Below are 25,407 nucleotides of genomic sequence, written 5' to 3' on the forward strand. Positions count from 1 at the left end.
AAGATGAGAAAAGTGAAACTGAAAATTTATAGCGTAAACTGACTGTGGTGGTCCCAGTGATTATAGGCACACTTGGTGTCATACCAAAAACTTTTAGCACTTAGAAAATCTGTACATTGACAAAATTTTCAGAAAAGACCGCACTGCTTGGCTCTGCACATTTGCTATGCTGATATATTAGGTCACCCTAGGTTCTTCGAACAATGAATATGAAGGCCAACACCAGCTAAAGAACTGGCAGCTTTGACATGACATAGTTGTAAACAGATAATAATGAAAATAATAATAGCAACCAGTGATGATAGCTCTAACACCATAAAACATCACTATCTGCTTATCCTAGGTCATTGGGGAGGACTCGATAGGTGGATAAAAATGCCAATTTCAGTCTAAGCATCTGGCTGACAATGCAATCAACCAAAATATCAATAATTTCTTAAAGTTACAGTATATGCTTCTTGAATCTCAACCACTCTGGGTGGCTCATCACAATCAAACAAAAAACAACCCAATTAAAACAATAAAAGATGGCAAGCACAATGAAGCAAGAAGTCTTTCCTTTATCAAAGGACTGGGTTAACAGTCTTCACAACTGTCTTCACAATTTTTATAGATAAGAGCAGAGAATGGGCAACATCCAAATTTCAGCCATACAACCATAGAGTTTTCTCTATGTTTCATACCTGTCATTTGCTTCCAATCTCTGAACATTCTGTCAACCATTCAAGAGGTAAGTGGTGTGTTAATAGCACTGCCAGTTGATCAGTGATGCAGAGGAATCCCGCACTGTGCCTAAAGCCAACTTATTGGAGACTTTGGCATATATGGATGGTTTTCCAACATGTACTGTGTGCAATCCTGCAGTATCTGCTGCACTTCTCCAGTCTGGAGCTACCTTGGTGCCAGTGACGTGCGGTGAGGTTTATGACTGGTGAGGCTGGTGACGTCATCAAACCGCGTGGTTGCTCCGATCGCACGGGCGCAGCCCAAACGGAGAAGTTTCTCTTCTCAGAAATGTCAGAAAGGGACAGACAGGCTGCCGTAGCTCCACTGAGAAGACATTTCTGAGAAGAGAAACTTCTCCTTTCTCCTCCCCCCCCCTTCTAGCACTGATGATGTTACCTAGGCATTTTTTGCATCGGGCGAGCCCGGGATCCTTGTAAGGAGAATGGGACCACGTGTGCAGGCGGCTCCTCAGCAGCGCAGAGCCTCAGATTAGCACAGCCGCGATCCCCTTCCCCTGCACACGTGGTCCCATTCCCCTCCTTCCTAAGCCAACATGAAGGGGACCGCGGCTGTGCTGATCTGAGGCTGGCATTGAGAAGCCGCCTGCACACGTGGTCCCATTCCCTTTGCAAGGATCCTGCGCTCGCCCGATGCAAAAAATGCCTAGGTAACATCATCAGTGCTAAAAGGGAATGGGCAGGGAGAAGGAGGAGAAAGGAGAAGTTTCTCTTCTCAGAAATGTCAGAAAGGGACAGACAGGCTGCCGCAGCTCCACTGAGAAGACATTTCTGAGAAGAGAAAGTTCTCCTTTCTCCTCCTTCCCCCCCCCCCCTTCTTACACTGATGATGTTACCTAGGCATTTTTTGCATCGGGCGAGCCCGGAATCCTTGCAAGGGGAATGGGACCACGTGTGCAGGCGGCTCCTCAGCGCACAGCCTCAGATTAGCACAGCCGCGATCCCCTTCCCCTGCACACGTGGTCCCATTCCCCTCCTTCCTGTGCCAACATGAAGGGGACCGCGGCTGCGCTGATTGAGGCTGGAGCTGAGGAGCCTCCTGCACACGTGGTCCCATTCCCCTTGCAAGGATCCCGATGCAAAAAATTGTGAGATCGGCACACTTGGGGCTGCTGCTGAGATGTCCAGGGAGGCTAAACCAAGCCGCACGCCACTCCCAGCCACTTTCACGGCTTCCCGGAGTATTTTTTTTTTATTTTCATGATGAGAGCAGTGAGGCTCTGCCTCCCCTGACTGCACGTCACTGCTTGGTGCATGCTATAGGAACCCAAAGCTGTCTAATATGAAAAAAATTTGGGATGAACTTGGGGAGAAGACTAAGAGCAAGTTTTCTCATGCAGTACTTTGTTCCATCAAAGGTCTATTCATTTCAATGAAGGAAAACACATCATTTGTATCAGCCAAATAATTTACTGAATGAAGGTACATTGGTTCAGTGAGCCTACTATTCTGTTTATATAGTGGTAATTACAGTAATTATTTCTGTAAATTTGCATACATATTCTTTGCTATTTTTATTTTATGAAGGAAATTTTAGAATTTCTAGTTGCTTTATGATACATTTGTATATTGCATGAAAAGCCATTTATTTCAATAGTTGTCTTGAAAATTCATAGTTAGATTTGTTCTTTAGTAATTCATATAGATTTAGCATTGTATGATCTACTTACACTTATTCTCTCTTCTCTATCATCTATTCGGATTTTGTCTTTTTTCCAGTAGATAGTGGGTTCAGGATGTCCTCGAGGAGGTTGGCACTCTAAGATAGCTGGTTCACCTGCTGCCACAACAACATCTGTAGGATTTTGACGGAAATCATCCCGTAATACTGATATAAAAAAAATACAGAGAGAAAATCAAGATTTATTACACATAACATCCTACAAATAAACACAGATATTACTTCACCAAAAGTCAATAATACTTTAAAAAGCATGATTTGAAACCATCCATAATCAGCTACTACAACTTTACAGATATCCTTTCTTATGAATACAACCTATAAATTTAATTTTTCATAGAAACACATCACTAAACATACCCAATATACACAGATCTGAGTTTTTGATCTGCAACCATACCTCTGTTTAGTGCAAACTTTGGGGATGACAAACCTTCATAGTTTTTATTCTAACATTTTTAAATCATTCTGAAACAAATAAATTTGCTGACGAGTTCAGATGAAGAAAAAGTCATATATAAATTTTGAGTGCTCCAATGCTGGAAGTTTTTAAGAAGAGATTGGACAACCATTTGTCTGAAATGGTATAGAGTTTCTTGCCAGAGCAGGGGTTTGGACAAGAAGAGCTCCAAGGTATCTTCTAACTCTGTTATTCTGTTAGAAATTTGTTAAACGAATACCAATTGACTACCAATAACAATTATAAATTGTTGCCATTTATAAATTCAAGAAATCATAAATTATTCTGCATTGATAGATGATCTTTCAGGAGCTTACAAAAAATAAATTATGAGCCCTCAAGAGAAGAAAAAGGAGAGAGAAATTGCAGAAGCAGCAATGAATACCCAAAGGGCAGAGAATATTAAGACTGCAAAGATCAAGAAATAATGCAAGGCTTACAAAATCTACTGACAAATATGCCTGTCTTTTAATTCCTGTGGGGAAATTGCAAAGACTGGCTAAAACATATTTCCTGAAGAAGGTAAGTAAACTCTGGAGTTTTATTGGTGGTTTCCAGCCTTCACTTCGGTTTATAAAATAAAACAGAAAAGGAGAAAAATAATTGGAAATTTGTTAAGAATCTAAAATATGGACCACAGACAAAGCTGTGGGTTCTGTCAGTCAAGGAATTCTGGCTGTTGGGGTATAGGAGAAGGGCCTTCTCTGCCATGGTAGCTTCCTTTTGGAACATCTTGCCCCCTGAGGTAACATTGGCTCCATCCTTCTGGACTTTCTGTAAGGGCTTGAAGACTGAGCTCTACCAGATTGCTTGGGGTCCCAATGAGAGAGCATCACACTGGAGAAGTTGATGAATTAATTAAGAGGCAATCCCACTTATATTTATATTTTATTATTTTAAAACTACATGCTTCTCAGAGTTGCTTCTAAACAAGATGGGTAGCAAATAAACATAATAATAAATGAAATAAACATATCGTTAGGTGGAGCTGAAATTGGCCTACCGAACAATTCAATATATAATCATTACTATAATTAGTTCATAATTAAATAAATCAAATCAAATTAAGTTTATTACAGTCAAAGATCAGAACAAATAAAAACAAAAGATGCAAAAGAGTTTGCTACATTGGTTGTGTAAAATAGCTATGGTGGATTAATTATGTGTTTCTGAAACCCCAGTTTTGCAACGCAGAATCTAGCCACTTGCACTGTAATCACAGTCTGTCCTTAAGCAACCACTAGAGATAAGCAGTGACAGAACAACCAGGATACCTATCGATTTTGGGGTGGATATGTTTTTTTGAATATCTCTATATAAAGAGCATCGAAGGAGTATGTGTCCAATGGTCTCCACCTCTTCTGAGCCACAAGAGCAGAATCTTTCAGTCAATGGTATCTTTTCTACTTGCCATACAAGATGGCTGATGGAAGTGCATGGCACCGTGCAAGCGAAAATGCTTTCCAGTACTTTGCCTTCTCCAATTGGCTAAGATAACTGATAGGAGTAACAACGTATCTAATATAGTCTGGAGCCAAAAATAATGGAGCTTTCCCTAAGTCTGCTTGCCTCTCAACGTCCTTGACCCTTTGTCACAATGTTTGTTTTGCTTGTACTGAAAAATTTGAGAATGTTGTTTGCTGATCTTTTGCCAGAGGCAGCCGCATATTAACCATGTGCTTTTCTTGAGCCAATGGCATGGATGACCACCCCTAGATACTTAGTTCATAAAATTCTTTGTTCTCTAGACTTTAATGCTATGAAAAATAAACAAAATGGAATTTAAAATTCTAGAATAAGACTTAGTACAAGACATCCTTTATATAATAGGCAAAATTGAGACGAATTCCAAAGGAACAGTAATTTATTGTATATTCACAAAGAACAGTAGAAACAGGAAAAAAAGGGAAGGAATATGATTAGAAATCTAAAAGAATAAATATACTTTATTATTATGTGATGCATATGGGTGAAAGCTCATAAAAGAATAAATAAAAGCTATAGTTGCTATTCAGAAAAATAATAAGTCAACAATGAAAGCAGAGAACTACAAATAAAATCCCATGAAGAGAAACGTAGGCCTGAGAATACTTAGATCTAGAGTGGGCTGAGTTTCAAAACATACAAATGAAAAATGTCAGTGTAGAGAATAATAGATTTATTTTTTAAGACATAAACAAAAATTCCCCCCAAAATAAGAACAGTTAAGAAAAGAAAAAAGCGGCCCAAAAAGATGTTGGTTTTCCTTCACAGTGTATGTTTAAGTGGATATTAGACAGTAATTTGTAATAGATACTTGATTTGGAGTGCTGCAGTGTACAAAGCATAATAATATAAATAGCCTTTTAAAGATTAAGATTCTGTGAAAAGAAAGAACAAAATACAGGCAGCTTATTAAAAGCAGGTTCAAATTTTATTCAGTGACACATATCTGCTCTATAGGTTTATGATGCTGGAAGTGGATGCAGGCTTTAATCACAGGAAGAAAACAGCCACCTTGTCACGACTGTCCTTTCATGCAAAGTCTCCAAGTTAATTTTCTTCTGATAAAACAGAATATAAAATGACTTTAATATAAAATCCCCTTTAAAAATAGGGGATTTCATCTTTTATAGATTAGCTATGTGGAAATGTTACCATTTCATTAAAATTTACCGTTTATTAATAATAATCCTCTGAAAAAACCAATAAAACCCAGCATCTTACAAAATAAACAGTCTAGAGCAATTCAGGGGGGAAAATCCTCAGTTCAGAAGTGGATTTAATTTATTGCTTTAGCTCTTAATAAAATGTATTCTGCTTTAACATTTTGAACTGCACATTTCCTGTCTCCTTGTAGTATATGCAAAGATAAAATGTATATGAACCTGAATTATGTATTAAACAGATTTGAGTTGAGCCTGCATTTGGCTCTCAGATAAAGGTACAGGATGTGGCTTATCATTTTAACATTTTCAGAACATGCAAGTAAATCCTAAGAGAGAGGCAAAACATGAGTGTGTTTGTGTGTGTGAGAGAGAAGGAAAGCAAAGGTTAATTTAGTTTCTAATACGAACACTTCCTTTACACTCTATGTCTAGATGCATAAAATGAAAACGAAACAATTCTGAGAAATAAGTTTCCTACAAGAACAATTCTTCACAGCAAGTAAACTGTTCTAAGTAAAACTACCTTTTACAAAATCACCACCAGTCAATTGAAAAAGGCAGCTGCACTTGGAACAGCTTACATCCTGTGACAACATCGTTAACATTATCAAACAACTGCCTATCCTTGAGAAGGACTTGATGGGTGGACAAACATGCCACATCCAGTCTAAACATCTGACTGATTGTGAAAACAACCGTAATACTAATTTATTAAACTTGTATATCACTCAGCTCACAATGATTCTCATATCTTGTTAAATTAGCATCACCTAATAACTATATGTATATGTGTGTGTGTAAAAAATTTGATTCAAATAATGAAAAAATGGTTGAAATTTGAATAGCTCTGTGAAAAGTAATAATTAGGAACAATAGTTCCCAATTTGTTATTTGCAGATCATTGATATGCAAGGCATAATAAACAGTATGTGAATGAGAAAGAAGTAATGAAATAATATGATCAGAGTAATTCTGCTGTATCATTTTCACTATTATATTATTTTTATTGTACCTTGTTTTAAATATTTTTTTATTAAATAAACAAATTAATGTTCCATATCTCCAAGGCTTAATTCTCCTCATTTTTTTGTTTTTATTATAGGAATTCTCACTTTTTTTACAAAACTGAATTTATATTTATATGATTGCAAATAATTATTCGTCTGCTATTTTTAAATATGATGAACATCCCATGAATCCACTAAACTACAGACTAAACACTTAGATTAGAAGGAAAAAGTACATGTTTATTGGAAAAATTTAAATAATATGCTTTATAATTTTCATTCACAAAACTGTTTCCTGGTGTTTGACATGACATAATTATTTTATATATACATTACTTTAAAAAATGAAATATATTTTAACATATCACTGGATGAAAGGCTATATTTAGACGATTTTTGGTTTATGACAGTTTTGCAACTATAGAATTATAAATCTAATTTGTCACACAAGCTAGGTTACATCAATCTCTATTTGTTTAAAAACTGAATGAAATAGTTACATTTTTGCATGCAGTTGCTGTAGCATTTATATTTTGTATGCAGCTTTTGAGTTTAGATGTACTTCACATTTTCAAAAGGGCACATTTTTACTGACAGCTAACTGATCATACTGTACATAATTATCAAAAGTGGAAATTAAGATTTGAACATCAAACACAGTTATGAACACTTGGATATATTTATCTTATTTGACTAGAAAATATATGAATAGATTGTATTTTTAGACATTTTTACAAACTAATATTTTGCATATGATTACTAATGCATATTTTTAAAAAACATTTCTATAACTATATAATAAATAATAAACTAGTTTATTATTTATTTATACATTGTTAAAAAAAACCAAATAATTGAAAAAAAACCTAGTTTATAGTTATTCATAGTATGTGAAATTTCATTATCAAGTCTTCCCAAAAAAGAAAGTAATAATACAATTATACAATACAATAATACAATACAATACAATAATACAATAGTAGAGTTGGAAGGGACCTTGGAGGTCTTCTAGTCCAAACCCCTGCCTAGGCAGGAAACCCTATACCATTTCAGGCAAATGGCTATCCATAATAAAAAATTATACATCAATAGAGTCCTACAAGACTCTTAGCAGTTTTACAGAAATAATTAACAAAAACAAACAAATCACCCCAACATATCTCAACTGAAGATATTCAACATTCTGAAGATAATTTCTACAATAAAGTTTAATACATTAATCAGACAGTTGTTACCATTAATATTACATGACCCTATCAGATACGAAAAGTGAAAAGTTCTATTGATTGGCCTATTAAAATGGATTCAACTTAAACAAGGCCAATTTATAGTCAAAGGGGAAGAAAAAAGAAAGAAAAAGCAAAAGAAACGAAAGTATGAAGAGAAAGAAGATGAAAAGAAAATATATCTTTTAAAAATGAAGCCTGAAATACATAATCTTTGATAAAGTCAAGGACATAAATATAACAAGAAAAAGTATAATTAAAAGTCAAGATAAAGAAGTTCAAAGGATACAAGCAAGCATAATAGCAAAACAGGAGAAAAATATCCTTGCTGTCTAACTTGAATTTAGTTGTGCAATTTTTCAGTAGCTATATGATTATGAAAGAGGCTTTAAGTGGCCTTAGTTAATTTCAAAAAGGAATACAAGCAGAAATCTTATGAAATATTGAAGATTTTTAATATTACTACATGTGTCTCAAAATAGCACCTTCAGCAGATATATATATATGCTGAACGTGCTATTTTGTTGTAACACAAATACATACCTATTTCCCTGGCTCAACTGATAAGGAAATGAGCCCGTGGCTTAGTGGCTAAGACTTCTGCCTAAGATATATACAGCCGGGGTTCAAATCCCAGTAAGGGTATGGCTAGCTGATGAGAGCTAATTAGCTCGAAATAGATCTATACTAGTCTCCTTTTATTTATTTATCAGTACAAATACAACATATATATATGTTCTCCAATATATATATTTGTTTTCGTAGATTTTCACGGGTGTAGGTATGCTGGTTTTGTTGTATTCGGGTCTTTTCCCGTGTAAGGTTGAGATTGTCTTTGCAACGTTTCGGCAGGATCTCACCTGCCATCTTCAAGCTGTGGGCTTAAAATGTGAATTTTAGCCCACAGCTTGAAGATGGCAGGTGAGATCCTGCCGAAACGTTGCAAAGACAATCTCAACCTTACACGGGAAAAGACCCGAATACAACAAAACCAGCATATATATATATATATATATATATATATATATATATATATATATATATATATATATATATATATATATATATATATATATATATATATATATATATATATATATATATATACACACATACATACATACATACATACATACATACATACATACATACATACATACATATATATTTATATTTATATTTATATATTTATATATTTATATATTTATATATATATATTTATATATATATATATAACTTTTTGCATTTCATTTTAGAGAAGAGCAAGGCAATCTGTTCTCCAAGTTGGGTATCGCCAGTATTAACTGTATTAGTATTTGCATGAGAAAAATATACATTTTTTCCTATCTCATTATAGCTTTTCAAGTATCCAATGCACATACAGTATATTATTCTGCAATAAATAAATAAATAAATAAATAAATAAATAAATAAATAAATATTTCTTAGCCGCACCTTCTCCCGAAGGACTCGGGGCGGCGTACAATAAAACATATGAAATACATATATAGACAAGACATACATATAACAAAGACGTATACCAAGACATGTACAAGGAGGAGGTCGGCTAATGAATAAAAACAATTAAAATCACAATGTTTAAAAACCCCTAAATAATTGAATACAATTAAAATACCCAAATAAAAAACCCGTCAGGAGCGATATAGTTAGATCAAAGTTGAGCCAGGCCAGCTACTTGGAATAGGTGGGTCTTGAGCTTTATACGAAAGGGGCGGAGGTCAGAGGTATTCCTAATATCCGGAGGGAGGTCATTCCACAGGGCTGGGCCCGCCACAGAGAAGGCTCTACTCCTAGGCGCCGCCCCTCGACACTGTCTGGTGGACGGCACCTGGAGGAGGCCCTCTCTGTGCGAGCGGATTGGTCGCAGGAATGTATGGGACAGAATACGATCCCGCAAGTAACTAGGTCCTGAGCCATGGAGCGCTTTAAAGATTGTTATCAAAACCTTGAAACGCACCCGATAGACCACAGGAAGCCAGTGCAGCTCGCGCAGGAACGGTGTCACATGGGAGTACCTAGTAGTCCCCATAATTACCTGCGCGGCTGCGTTCTGGACCAACTGTAGCCTCCGGGTGCATTTAGAGGGAAGCCCCATGTAGAGAGCGTTACAGTAGTCCAAGCGAGACGTCACCAGCGCATGAGTGACTGTGCGTAAGGCATCCCGGTCCAGTAGGGGGCGCAATTGGCGCACCAGGCGAACCTGGTGGAACGCCCCCCTTGCCACGGCTGTCACATGGTCATCCATGGACAGCCGGGCATCCAGGAGGACGCCCAAATTGCGTGCCCGCTCCACGATGGCCAATGATGGAATTAATTGGCTGAACCGGGGAGCCGGTACCCACAGCCACTCCGTCTTGGAGGGGTTGAGTTTGAGTCGGTTGTCATCCATCCAGATCCGTACGGCTTCCACACACCGGGACATCACTTCGACGGCCTCGTTGGGGTGATTCGGGGTGGAAAAATACAGCTGAGTATCATCAGCGTACTGATGATATCCCACCCCGAAACCACGGATGATCTCACCCAGCGGCTTCATATATGTGTTGAACAGGAGTGGCGAGAGGACTGACCCCTGTGGTACCCCGCAAGTAAGGGGGCGTAGGGTTGACCTCTCCTCCCCTGCCAACACACGCTGCGTCCGGCCAGAAAGGTAGGAGCCGAACCACCGCAAAACGGTGCCCCGGACCCCCAGCCCCTCCAGCCGGCGCAGCAGGATACCATGGTCGATGGTATCAAAAGCCGACGAGAGGTCTAATAGGACCAGGATAGAGGAACAACCTCTATCTCTGGCCCTCCAGAGATCATCCACCAACGCGACCAAGGCCGTCTCCGTGCTGTGACCGGGGCGGAAGCCGGACTGGCGCGGGTCTAGATAATCATTTTCCTCCAGATGTCGTGGAAACTGGTAAGCCACCACACTCTCTACAACCTTCGCCAAAAAGGGAAGGTTGGAGACAGGACGATAATTGGCCAGCTCCAAAGGGTCCAGGGAAGGCTTCTTGAGCAAGGGTCTCACCACCGCCTCTTTCAAGGCGGCCGGGAGAGACCCCTCGCTCAACGAAGCGTTCACTAGGTCCAGGAGCCAGTCTCGTGTAACCTCCCAGGATGCCAGTACAAGCCAGGAGGGGCACGGGTCCAATAAACATGTGGTGGGTCGCAGTCGGCCACGCATTCTGTCCAAATCCTCGATGGCAACCAAGTCAAACTCCTCCCAGGTCGATTCCTCAAGACTCGCCACGGACGTCTCCACTGGACCACTGACAGGGACCCAATCCTTCCGGATTTGAGCGATTTTATCCTGCAGATATTTCCCAAATTCCTCTGCCCTGCCCTGTAGGGGGGCCTCCCGCGGCCTCTGAAACAAGAGGGAGCGGGACACCCGAAACAGGGCGGCAGGGCGGTTCTCTGCAGATGCAATGAGAGTGGCACAATATTGGCGTTTGGCCACTCTCAATGCCACAAGGTACGTCCTTAAATGGGCTCGTGCCTGTGTTCGATCAAATTCGGAACGGGAGGATCTCCAACGACTCTCTAGACGTCTCTTGCGGCATTTCATCACCCTCAGCTCCTCAGTAAACAAAGGGGCCAGGGTGGATCGTTGCCGCCGAAGAGGCCGCAAAGGCGCCACCCGGTTCAAGGCCCCGGTAGTCGCATTATTCCACGCGACCACCAGGTCCTCTACCCAGGGGCGGGTCAAGGTTACAGGAGGTGGCCCAAGCTCCGTCTGGAACCTATCTGGTTTCATCAGGCGCCTGGGGCGGAACCATCTAGTGCTTTCCGGTTCCGCCTCCCCGCAGCGGGAGGTAGCACCAGGGAAGTCAAGACGAAGGAGTGAGTGATCTGACCATGACAGGGGAGTGATGGTTAAGTCCCCTCCTCCCAGATCACTCAACCACTGGCCAAAGACAAAAACAAGGTCCAGGGTGTGTCGTCCCTCATGTGTCGGGCCCTGAATCAATTGAGTCAGGTCCATGGCTGTCATGGAAGCCATGAACTCCCGAACCCCCTCTGATGCTTCTCCCATCGATGGCAGGTTAAAATCCCCCATCACTAAAAGTTTGGGGGTCTCAACCGCCACCGATGCGATCAGCTCGAGGAGTTCAGGCAGGGCCGCTGATGTATAGCGAGGAGCCAGGTATACTATCAGCAGGCCCAACTGTCTCCCAGGGCCCCATTTCACAACAAGGGATTCACATCCGGACGTTTGTGGCACAGTAGACTCCCTCGGCTCTAAGTCCTCCCGAATAATTGCTGCCACCCCACCGCCCCTTCCCTGGGCCCGGGGCTGGTGAAATGCTTGGTAGCCTGGTGGGCAAATTTCCACGAGGGGAAGACCTCCCTCGTGGCCCAACCAGGTCTCCGTTATTCCCGCGAGGTCCGGCTCCCCCTCTAAAATTAGATCGTGAATGAGGGGGGCCTTGTTAACAACGGACCTCGCATTGCATAACAACAGCCTCAGGCCCTGGGTCTGTAACTCTTGACCACCTAGAACGCGGGGGTTGGTACAAGCAACCGGATGTAACCAGAATCCACGGTCTCCCAACTGACTGTAAGTTTTTAATCTGTCCTCGTATCTGCCCCTCCCTGCGACCGTTGGAATTAAAGAGCCCTGTATAGGAACGATATCCTCCCCCTCCTCCTCCCTTCCGCTCCTTCTGCTCGCGACCACACCTGGAGACCCGGCTCTCTCATCGCTCCTGACCTGACCCACCCGCCCCACAACCCCTGAACCCCCACCCCTACAAATTTTTAAAAAACAACTAACTAAAAACCCCCTAAATCTCCGCTTCCTCCTCCTCTCGAGATTAATAAATCCGTCATCAAGGTGGGCCCTCGAAAGGGCGGAGGGCCACACCTGCGAGAGGGGGGACTCCCACAGTAGGATCAGGTCTGACCTTAAATACATAGAGTGTTAAAAGAGTTCGTCGTCGGGGCTTAGGGTCTGTGCTGAAGATGTCATAGTCCAGTAAAATTTGAAAAGCATGGTTGCGGCAAAACAGAATAGTCCAGTCATTAGTCTTAGATGGGGGGGGGGGGTGATGGTGATAGGTTGGTTGGATGACAATCAAGAAGTGGGGCTGGTGGGTGGTAAGTGGTGGATGGCAAGGGGTAGTTGGACTGTAGTTGGCAATAGGCAAGGGGCAGATGGTCAATCAGCAGTAAATCATATAGGGTAGGAAGGAGTCCTCCAGGGCTCACGCAGATGGTAATCCGGGGCAGTTGTTAATAAATAGTCAGCAGGGGGGGTAGGTGGGGTGCAGTCAGAATGGCAATAGGCAGAGGCAAATAACTCCTCTGCTAAGCCTGATGATAAGGGCCTCCTGGCAATCCCCAACAAAGCTCCCCCCCGGTCTCTGTACAGCCTCCTGAATCGTAGTCCTACTCCTACCAGGCCATCGGCATTTAATCCCTGCCTTGGCCTGCAGCTGCGATTTTGGCCCCCAAACCACCATTCCAGGCGCCAACGCCGCTCCCACCAGCCTCCAGCTTCCTTCTCAGCCTACCCATTCAGTCTTTGCCGGCCTCAAAGGTCCCAGCCGGTCTCCAGTCCTCTCAAATTCGGCCAACATGATTTTCAAACCTTTTCAAACCTCTCACAGCTACCTCTCACAACAAGCTGCAAGCCGAGGGATTCGGCGTCCGGCGCTTCCAGCCGTCGCCGCCTCAATCCACGGTCCCAGATGGTCCTAGATCACCAGCCTCCAACCTCAGGTCCAAATTCGGCATCGCCGGTATCGGCGCGCCTCTGCACACTCCGTCCGCCATTTCGAAGCCGTCTGCCTCTCTTTCAATCAACTCCAAACGCAGACGGCCTCTCTGCGGCTTCTCAGGGCGACGCCTCCCATCAGCTGCATTACCAGTTCGTTCCTCACGTTCCTCATGCTTTTTCCAATCGCCCAGCTACCCTGGGGGACCCATTCGGGTCATAAAAGAAACCAGGGTAGCTGTTTACTGGGGACCCGGTCCCCATGGTGGAAAAGGGGACCGGCAGCGCTCCCAATTCCCTGGAAAGAGCCCCGCGGATCTACGGAGCTCTAGCGGCAGACCGCCATTCCTCCGGAAGCTCCTCCTCCTATATAAAATAAGCAACATTATTTCTGAAATAATGCACATAATTTTGAAATTTTGTTCATGGGCTTTAATCTTCCATATAACTAATGGATTTTTGCAATGCAGAAGGAATGAAGGAATGAACGGTAATTCTCCAAGAAATGTTTGATTATTTGATGCATAAGGAATAAAATTAAACTAATAGTATAAGTAAACACAGCAATATACATTTTTTTAAAAAAATTAAAGTACTATATAAACAATTAATGTTCAAGTAGATAAATATATACAAATAGAAATATATATCAACCAAATTAAGAAAATTAGTTCTAGCTCAATATACTAAGGATTTCTTTGTTAACTAACTTAAGTGTTAAAGAATTCTCTGAAAGGCAATCAGTGAGACTCATCTTCCAAACTAGTCTCATAAAAAAACTAATACTTCACTATTAAATGCGATCCAGTCCGGGTTGTATGAAAACTCTTTCTAGGATTATTTACATAACTTTATATTTTCATTGATTATACAATTAAAACTCAACTGAATCCAGAGGACTGCAATCTTTTTGGGCTTGGTGACATATGTCCTCAGATACAGGCTTCCCAAGTCTGCATCACATTAGTGGGTCATTATTCTTGCAGCTTGTTTTTAATTGAAGTACTATTATGTTATTTTGGAAATACTAAATCAAATCTAATGGGCTTACTAATTAGAGGTATACTTAAAATAGTGTGAATATACTTGGGATAAACCTGGATTACAAACAGGCCACACATTTTATTAAATAAATAAAAAACAAATAAATAAATACTCTCCAAACGTAATAAGTGTGATTGCTACTGCAAGAAATATTCTATTTAGGAGAGGTATTTAGGTTAGGAAGATAACCAACTGTTCTCTGTCTTCCAAAATTACATTATATGAAAGTGTACAATGTTCAGTGCTTATGATTTTTATTTTATCAATATTTGATTAGTTACTGTTCAACTGAGCTTCTACTGTCTTCTGAGCAATCTGCTGCTCAAAGCACCTCTTCACTGGCTCCTCTCATTCATGGGATGTCGCTCCAGGCAGCCGGTCTGTCAGAGTGAAATTCGGGAGCTGCTGATTTTGCAGCTCCACGCATGTGGCTGGGTCTTAAAATTGCCACCGCAACTCCTCCGATGCTCTCTACTCTCTCAGAAAAGCCGAGCCAGGCTTTTCTGCTACATGGCTAGCGCCTCCATCGACAAGGCAAGCAGCTGCATGGGCAATTAGAGCCTCCCAACCTCCGCTACGCAGAGGATCCCAACTGCTATAGGGCCTTGAAATGGCTGCCAAGGCAGCACCGCAGGTGCCCCAGACCAGGTGGCAATGTTAAACGGCCTCTATATGCATCCAACAATTTAGAGTCAAATTCAGGTAACAACAATTTAGATCCAATATAAAGATAATTTCTGAGAAGGATTCAGCAATAGGATTGAAGAGTCTTGGACCAGACTGTGTTGAAATTTGCCCAATGAGGAAGAGAGTCAGAGGCATGGCTTAATAATTATGACTCAGTCTCTGGACCAATCAAGGTGTGATAATACCCATTCCTGAATCCGCTTCCTCCCTGGAAGAACAAACAAACTAAAGAACTCTCGAACTTTAGAATTCAAACAGACAAGCACCTGCCAGGTAATACCCTAAACTTAACAAATGTTGATGAGAAAGGCAAAAACTTTGAATACTTTGATAAAGGCAAAAACTCTGGTTTTGCAGAATCAGGAGAAAGAAGAAAAAAAGAGACAGAACTGGAGAAAATTTTCTCCACATTTTCTGATTATCCTGTTTATGTACATTAATTAAACCTGATACTGTACTCTCTAAAGTACATCCCTGCATCTTATACAACAGAAAAAAAATGTAATGTTATGTTTATCTTATAATTATTGTTTTTGATATTTTAAGATTAGATTATGTACAGAAACCTGCAGCATATAATTCATTTGTTTGTTAATCAGGAAACAATTATAATAACTTCCTGTTGTTAATAAAATAGCATTTGACTTTTTCATAGTAGAGTCACATCCTTAATTCATATTAAGTTTCAAATGCTACTGAATTCTTTTTTTTAACTATTCACTACTTCCAATATCCTCCTTCTACACTTACATGATTAACTACTTAATTTGCTTCCTATTGCTTTAGTGATATAGCAATAGTAACTTTAATTCTGTAATGTTAGATCATTCACTAATCTATTTAGACCGTTTGAATCTAATTTCTATTTTCTAAAGTATTAGCTAATCAACCCAATTTTGTATAATTTCCAAATTTGATAAATATTTCTTCTATTAATAGAAATCCTGATAAAATGCTGAAAAATAATTGATAGAATTATAGAAAGATTGAAGTATGATTTCAGAACTCCTCAGTCTGTTTTGAGGAAGATTTGTTGTTGGCCATTCTGAAATTGAGTCAGCTATTTATCTCACTGTCAATCTATATAAGCCTGCTGATCAAAATGTCACAGGGACTTTGTAAAATGCTTCACTGAAATCAAAATATATCAATGCTGTGACATTTCTTAAATCTACAAAGAAAGTTACTTAAAGGTAGACTTACTGACAAACCCATTAGTGATTAGATAATCAGTAAGCAGCATATTCTTTTTACCAGAGGTGGGCTGCCCATACATTAACAACCAGTTCGCTGGAAATGTGATATATTATTAAATATAACTTGATTCACTTCAGAAAATGCCTACAATTTTTTGGTATTGGTAAAAGAATTCAAAAATACTTGAAAGTATCAGTGAATATGTGAAAAACACCTAAGACTCAATTGGCAAAGTCAAAATCATAAGGCAAACATTCCAGAATAACTCATGGCCCACCATTACTTTTTGTTTTAGGAATTTCTACATTTAAAAATAATTAAAATAAAAGCAAATGTGGCTGTCAATTCACAAAGCAAAGTAAAAATAAATACAAAATCAAAAGTAGAACATGAATCTCCACTAAACACTATCCATTATCTTCATTGAGGATTATTAATGCAATTCAGTCTATACAAATGCATAATTTGTTTGGACAAACACTTTGGCATTTAAAGAAGGAAAAATTGTTGAAAAGATGGATTACCATTAGTTTATAAATATGCCCAAAGAAGGTTGGCACTGGAATACACAAATAATTAGGACTAATGAAACCCTCTGACTGATTGCATGAAGAAGTTAAAAAGAGTACAAACTATAATTATATAACATGAATCTAGGAAAAAGAAAGCAATATAAAATGCAGGGAGTATAATTAAAGCCATAAACACTTGGGCATAATTGGCTGAGATGAGCTGAACTAGAAATACTTGATAGGAAAACAAGAAAATTAATGCCATGAATCATACTTTCCAGTGAGTAATTGATATCAATGGGTTCAAGTTTGCCAAAAGGAAAGGTAGAAGGAAAGTACTACACTTACACAAAACAATACAAGAAGATAAATAGCTTTGAATGATTATATCAGGCACCATAAGAACCACTAGTGGTAGAAATTCATAAAGAAAAGGTACTAAACTCTACAAAATCAAAGGGAGATTAGTAAAAGGAAGCTGCATTAATATATAGAGATATTAATTTCTTCACAGTTCAATATTAAGAGAAAATCAAATCAAAATTTTACCATGCAGTGACTAAAAATTAGAATATTTCCTGAAGGAACAATCATGGCAGCAAAAGTTTTATTGATTTATTAGATTTTTATCCAGCTTTTGTTACTTTATAAGTAATTCAAAGCACCTAACATACATAATACTCCTTCCTCCACCTATTTCCCCCAAAATGGCAACCCTTCAAAGTGGATTAGATTGAGATGACTGGCCCAACATCACCCAGTTGGCTTCTATGCCTATGGCAGAACCGGATTTCACCATCTGGTTTTCAGAGCAATATCTTCTTCAGCTCTGCAAACAAACATAATCAAAGCAGAAGTACACCATATTTCAAATGATAGTAAATGCCAACTATATTACATAAAAGATAAAACACTAAAGCACCTTACAGGTCACAGTAGCCAAATTTCCCAAATTGAATATATTGCAATTTTTTAAAAAAATTACCGTTAAAACTACTGTGTTCATACATAAGAAAATAAGTTTATTCTAGTAAGGTACTGAGGTTAGGGTTGTTGTAAAGATTGAGGTAGTGCTAAATATATTAACAATCCAATAGCTGCATTAGTTAAATTTGTGGGATAGGCTTTAGAGAATTCTAATTGACTTTCTCTATCTTAGATACTGTCAGTAGATATATCCTGACAGAGCAGTTCTGCAAGAGTCTCTATATTTGGTTGTGTATTAGTTCGCTGCACTCAGGGGACTTTACTATTTACTTCAAGATCAAAAGGTTTTTAATCTTCATTAATATTAATAATTGATGTTTTGGATCCTCCCGAGTGTCTTACTGGTTTGAGATGGTGTTTGAAAACTTGGGAGCAAAGCCTGGAAATGTACTTTTTTTCTCTGTCTTTTTTTCCTGTATCTTTTTTCTTTAAACATGAGCCTTCAACTCCATAATGTACAAATTATAAAGTATTTTTAAGATTCTCCAATGTACTTGGACATATTTATTATTATTATTACTACTATACGATTGTATCACAGCGGCCAGTTGATTCGCCGGATTTGGCATTGATTACTAGTCGGGCCCCACCCAGGGGCCTAGGACGTCGTAACATATTTTCGTAATATACATGCAGATCCAAGCAGTGCAGCTTTTTGCATTTGACTGATGGTGATTTTGTCAAGTTTTAACTGTTTTAAATGTAATTCCAGTGCTTTTGGAATAGCACCCAGTGTGCCAATTATCACTGGAATTACCACTGCTGGTTTGTGCCATAATCGTTGGATTTCAATTTTTAAGTCCTGGTATTTCGCGATTTTTTCATATTCCTTCTCGGCGACCCTGCTATCACCTGGTATTGCGATGTCTATGATTGTAACCTTATTTTTCTCAACCAGTGTGATGTCTGGTGTATTATGCGCCAGTATTTTATCCGTTTATATGCGAAAATCCCACAAGATCTTGACCATCTGACCCTCAACGACTTTTTCAGGCTTATGTTCCCACCAGTTTGTTGCTGTTTTAATATTATAATTTTTGCACAAATTCCAGTGGATCATTTGTGCACTGAATTGTGCCGCATTTTATAGTCAGTCTGCGCGATTTTTTTTACAGCAGCTGAGTATGTGGTCAACAGTTTCATCAACTTCTTTGCAGAGTCTGCATTTGGCATCATCAGAGGATTTTTCGATTTTGGCCTTAATGGCATCTGTGCAAATAGCTTGTTCTTGCGCAGCCAGGATTAGTGACTCTGTTTCTTTCTTTAATGTACCTGTTGTTAACCATAACCAAGTTTTTTTACTGTCCACTCTATCTTTTATTTTTTCCAGAAATTGACCATGTAATGCTTTGTTCTGCCAACTCTCCATTCTTGATTTTATCACATTTTTTCTGTATTCTTGTTTCGTCTGTTGAGCCTTCAATAGATTTTTGTTCTTTACTTTGATTAATAGATGTTCTTGACTTTCTTTTAAATAATCAGCCAGTGCATGTTTTTCTTCTTCAACTATTTGCTTCACTTGTAATAATCCTCTGCCACCTGATTTTCGGGGCAGGTATAGTCTATCAATATCACCACGTGGATGTAAACTGTAGTGCATTGTCATTAGTTTCCTGGTTTTTCGGTCTAAAATGTCCAAATCAGCTTGTGTCCAGTTAACTATACCAGCTGTGTATCTTATAACTGGTATTGCCCAGGTGTTTATGGCCTTGATTGTATTTCCACCATTCAATTTAGATTTCAAAATTTTCCTAACTCTGTTGGTGTACTGTCTCCTGACAATAGTTTTTACTTCTCCATGTTTGATGTTATCCAACTACAAAATGCCTAAGTATTTGTAGGCTTCATTTTCGTTGCATTTAATTAGTTGGCCATTGGGCATTTCAATTCCCTCACATGTAGTGATTTTGCCCCTTTTTATGGATACAGTGGCGCATTTTTCCATGCCAAACTGCATTGAAATATCGGTGCTGAATATTCGGACTGTGTTTGTCAGTGATTGGATTTCTATTTCTGACTTTCCATAGAGTTTCAAATCATCCATATATAATAAATGTATAAATAAATATATAAATAAATAAATAAATAAATAATAATAATAATAATAATAATAATAATAATAATAATAATAATAATAATTATTATTATTATTATTACTACTACTACTACTACTACTACTACTACTACTACTACTACTACTACTACTATACGATTGTATCACAGAGGCCAGTTGTTTCGCCGGATTTGGCATTGATTACTAGTCGGGCTCCACCCAGGGACCTAGGACGTCGTATTTTCGTAATATACGTGCAGATCCAAGAAGTGCAGCTTTTTGCATTTGACTGATGGTGATTTTGTCGAGTTTTAACTGTTTTAAATGTAATTCCAGTGCTTTTGGAATAGCGCCCAGTGTGCCGATTACCACTGGAATTACCACTGCTGGTTTGTGCCATAATCGTTGAATTTCAATTCTTAAGTCCTGGTATTTCACGACTTTTTCATGTTCCTTCTCGTCGACCCTGCTATCACCTGGTATTGCGATGTCTATGATTGTAACCTTATTTTTCTCAACCAGTGTGATGTCTGGTGTGTTATGCGCTAGTATTTTGTCTGTTTGTATACGAAAATCCCACAGGATCTTGACCATCTGATTTCGCTGACTTTTTCAGGCTTATGTTCCCACCAGTTTGTTGTTGTTTTAATATTATAATTTTTGCACAAATTCCAGTGGATCATTTGTGCTACTGAATTGTGATTATCATCATCATCATCATCATCATCATCATCATTCACTTGTATCACAGCAGCCAGTTATTTGCCGGATTTGGCATTGATTACTAGTCGGGCCCCACCCAGGGGCCTAGGACGTCGTAACGTATTTTCATAATATACGTGCAGATCCAAGAAGTGCAGCTTTTTGCATTTGCCTGATGGTGATTTTGTCAAGTTTTAACTGTTTTAAATGTAAGTCCAGTGCTTTTGGAATAGCACCCAGTGTGCCAATTACCACTGGAATTACCACTGCTGGTTTGTGCCATAATCGTTGAATTTCGATTTTTAGGTCCTGGTATTTCGCGATTTTTTCATGTTCCTTCTCGTCGACCCTGCTATCACCTGGTATTGCGATGTCTATGATTGTAACCTTATTTTTCTTAACCAGGGTGATGTCTGGTGTGTTATGCACTAGTATTTTGTCTGTTTGTACATGAAAATCCCATAGGATCTTGACCATCTGATTTTCGCTGACTTTTTCAGGCTTATGTTCCCACTAGTTTGTTGTTGTTTTAATATTATAATTTTTGCACAAATTCTAGTGGATCATTTGTGCTACTGAATTGTGCCGCAATTTATCAGTCTGCATTATTTTTTTACAGCAGCTGAGTATGTGGTCAACAGTTTCATCAACTTCTTTGCAGAGTCTGCATTTGGCATCATCAGAGGATTTTTCGATTTTGGCCTTAATGGCATTTGTTCGGATAGCTTGTTTTTGCGCAGCCAGGATTAGTGACTCTGTTTCTTTCTTCAATGTACCTGTTGTTAACCATAACCAAGTTTTTTCACTGTCCACTTTATCCATTATTTTTTCCAGAAATTGACCATGCAATGCTTTGTTCTGCCAACTCTCCATTCTTGATTTCATCGCATCTTTTCTGTTTTCTTGTTTCATCTGTTGGGCCTTCAGTAGATTTTTGTTCTTTACTTCGATTAATAGATCTTCTTGACTTTCTTTTAAATAATCAGCCAGTGCATGTTTTTCTTCTTCAACTATTTGCTTCACTTGTAATAATCCTCTGCCACCTGATTTTCAGGGCAGGTTTAGTCTATCAGTGTCACCGCGTGGATGTAAACTGTAGTGCATTGTCATTAGTTTCCTGGTTTTTCGGTCCAAAATGTCCAAATCAGCTTGTGTCCAGTTAACTATACCAGCTGTGTATCTTATAACTGGTATTGCCCAGGTATTTATGGCCTTGATTGTATTTCCACCATTTAATTTAGATTTCAAAATTTTCCTAACTATGTTGGTGTACTCTCTCCTGACAATAGTTTTTACTTCTCCATGTTTGATGTTATCCAACAGAATGCCTAAGTATTTGTAGGCTTCATTTTCATTGCATTTAATTAGTTGGCCATTGGGCATTTCAATTCCCTCACACGGAGTGATTTTGCCCCTTTTTATGGATACAGTGGCGCATTTTTCCATGCCAAACTGCATTGAAATATCGGTGCTGAATACTCGGACTGTTTTTGTCAGTGATTGGATTTCTATTTCTAACTTACCATAGAGTTTCAAATCATCCATATATAATAAATGTGAATTTTTTTCAGCTTCTTTGGCTGTTAATATAGCTAATTTCATTTTTTTAAAAAAATTACTGATAGCGGGATCATCGCGATGATGAAGAGAAGAGGTGAAAGTGAATCACCCTGGAAAATTCCTTGCTTGATATTAACTATTCCGTAGTTCTCATTCCCTACTGCCAACTCAGTTCTCCATTGTTTCATCGCCTTTTCAGTGAAGGATGTAATATTTTTGCTAATGCCAGTTGTTTCTAAGCATTTTATGATCCAACTATGTGGCAATGTGTCGAATGCCTTTTTATAATCAATCCAGACCATATTCAAGTTCATTTTTCTTTTCTTACAATTTTCTAATATCATTTTATCAATCAGGAGCTGATCTTTTGTGCCCCTGTTCCTTCTTTTATTGCCTTTTTGCTCTATTGGCAAGATGTTGTTTGTTTCAAATAATCCATAATATTATCTGCAATAATGCCTGTGAGTAATTTGAAGGTTGTTGTTGTTGTTGTTGTTGTTGTTGTTAATCTTACACAAAATATTCAAAGAAATTCTGGATCATATTATAAATTATTCCATTTGTATCAAAACAGATTAAGAACAAAGTTGAGGAGGTTTATGTAGTTAATTGTAAACATTTAAAGCTTGAACACATGGGAAAATGATAAGACTTACTTTCTTTTATAATGTCTATGGTCAGACAGTAAATAAATAATGCCAATGTAATCACATAGTTCTTTATATAATGTTAAAATCCAAATTTCTATGTTTTATTCAAAACTAGATTTATATATTTAAAATATTGTTCCTTGTAACACAGTGGTACTCCACTGCTTTGAAACTCATCGAATTTGGTACTTAACACATTTTGACATGAAAATATTGGCCCAGTACTCATCATTTGTTTGGCAGTTGACACGCGATTCACAACTTGTCAGTGTCAGTTGCCTCGTGACTGATGAATTATTTCTAATGGGGAAAAACTGGTTCGTACTCTTCATTTTTGGTATTTGTTTTGGTATTTGGTATTTCCTGGAATCACTTAATGATGAGTATTGAGTATGCTGTATTACATTGACTATGTTATTAGACAAAATAGGGTATAATGGAATAAGTCCATGTCACACAGTGTTTCCTCGTCTAGTATAGTACTTATACCTCATCTAGTTTATACTTCCAACCTAGCCCTTTTTAAATATTTTCTGAGATATCCAATAAATATTTAAAAATAACAATCTAGCCAAAAGCAATTCCAATATGAGGAAGCAAGTGTATTTAACAGGAAGATGGCAAGTGGTAGGGCAATTGTTTTTGAACCATTTCCATAACAAATAGGAAACAGGGTCACAAATAAATTATTGCTTTTTGTTATATCTTATCTCTTCTTAAATTAGCAAGAAAATAGTGTGCTTATTATTTCTATTTGTATTGCTGTACAAAATGGATGAGAAGGAACTGATTTCTTAAGATGAAGATGGAAAATTCAACCTATAATAGCAAAAAGGGAAGTATTGAAGAATAAATGTTAGAATACAACTCTACCTATAACATCCAAATGCTATCAACAATTTGAAATAGATTATCTATTAAACTGAATGACATAATAGCGAATAAAGATGTGGTATTTTACTGAGAAATCGAAGTACTACAAATTTAGTTGTTAGAAAACAAGGATACAAGAAAAAAATGGATAGAGTTGTCACTTGTCAGGCATTAGGAGTTTTATCAAATAAATGCCCATGGAAAAGGTGATAGGTTTCGATTTGTAGTTCAACAATAATATCAAGTTATAACCAATCAACTAGTAATTGGTAACAAAAAAGATAAATATTACTTGAAACTGATAATACCTTTACTGAGAAGTCAATAATGCAATTACAAGGGATGACAGAAATGGAATTAAAAATCAGAATAATAAGAAACAGAGTAAACAGGGAAAATTTGTATTGAATGAATTTGTGAAAGGAAAAGGATATGAGGAAAAACTCTTCCTTCAATCTCCTCCCTCTTCAAACAAGTATCTCAAACTGTGCACTGTACTTAAACAGTTACAAATTATATTTCAAATAAAATAAAGATAAATGACCTAATGGGTAAGCAATGATTCATTCTTTGCCAACTTTTGCAGTGTGAAATCCATGTCAGCAATTTGAGAGAAATTGCTCAGATACCTAGCTTATATTGGTTACAGGATAATGTATTAACTTTTAAGTACTTTATCACAGATAGCTATTATGATGAAAAAGTTTTTGATGAGTTTTAAAATCACCCTTTTTGTGTTTTCCAGAATGAATGTATTCATATTTTATGAAATTGTGGAAAGTGATTTACAGTTGAATGGCAAGACTGTGGAAGAAAAAGTAATTCTAACTCAAGTATGCAGTTGGAGATAAAATGCCATTTGAGATTTTTCCAGGTTTAAAGATGGCAGACATTGCTTAATTAGGCAAATACAGGCCAGTAGTAGTACCAGTGGTGGGTTGCTGGTGGTACGCTCCGGTACAGGGATACCGGAGTCAGCCCGGAGCACTGGATACCGTTCCGCTATGGTGCTCCAGAGGAACCACCTGCCCACCCGTACTTCTTACCTGTGTTTTAACAGTGAGAAGTTAACAGTGCTCTGTACACCTTCAGCATTTAGTCGTGCCAGCCACATGACCACGGAGACTTCTTTGGACAGTACTGGCTTTTCGCTTAGAAACGGAGATGAGCACCGCCCAGCTGATCAGTGCAACTCAGTCATACCCTTGCAGCCTCCCCACCCTGAATGACAACTCGGGGTGGGGGGGGGAAGCTAGTGGTGTGAACAACCGGTTTGCCAAACTATGCAAAAAATTAACAACTGGTTCAGCCAAACCAATGTGAGCTGGCTGAATCCCACCACTGTTCATACACCTTCTCTTTGATAAAACATCCAGTCATACGGGACAACTTTCATCTCATATCTGGATTTTTCTTTTGGGAGAAATTAATAGAAAATGGCAGTAAGGAATCAGTTACACTGATGGCACACGTTATTGACATTTCTTCTAGTCAGAATTCAGGCTGGGGCATAGGATAGAAACTGTAGGAAATGACCAGGCTGAAAGACCAAGAGTAAAGTCAAATGCATAATCAATTTTGAGTTGCTATGCTCACCAAAGGATCTGAATTCAAACCCTTGTGTTCTGTATACTTTTATCTAGCACCAA

The 25,407-nt window shown here is 38.5% G+C and overlaps 1 protein-coding gene across 17 annotated transcripts in view; it reads right to left on the bottom strand.

The window, feature by feature from the left end:
* ROBO2 (roundabout guidance receptor 2) overlaps positions 1-25,407 on the bottom strand; it is an 893,684-nt gene that overhangs the window by 146,756 nt on the left and 721,521 nt on the right. For all 17 annotated transcript variants that reach the window (XM_081952932.1, XM_081952940.1, XM_081952931.1 and 14 more), the window contains one exon: positions 2,414-2,571. In XM_081952932.1, the coding sequence (XP_081809058.1) occupies positions 2,414-2,571 (158 nt within the window). The remainder of the gene's footprint in view (positions 1-2,413; positions 2,572-25,407) is intronic.

The sequence above is a fragment of the Natrix helvetica genome (assembly GCF_964273705.1).
Source record: "Natrix helvetica genome assembly, chromosome: 4".
NCBI lineage: Eukaryota > Metazoa > Chordata > Lepidosauria > Squamata > Natricidae > Natrix > Natrix helvetica.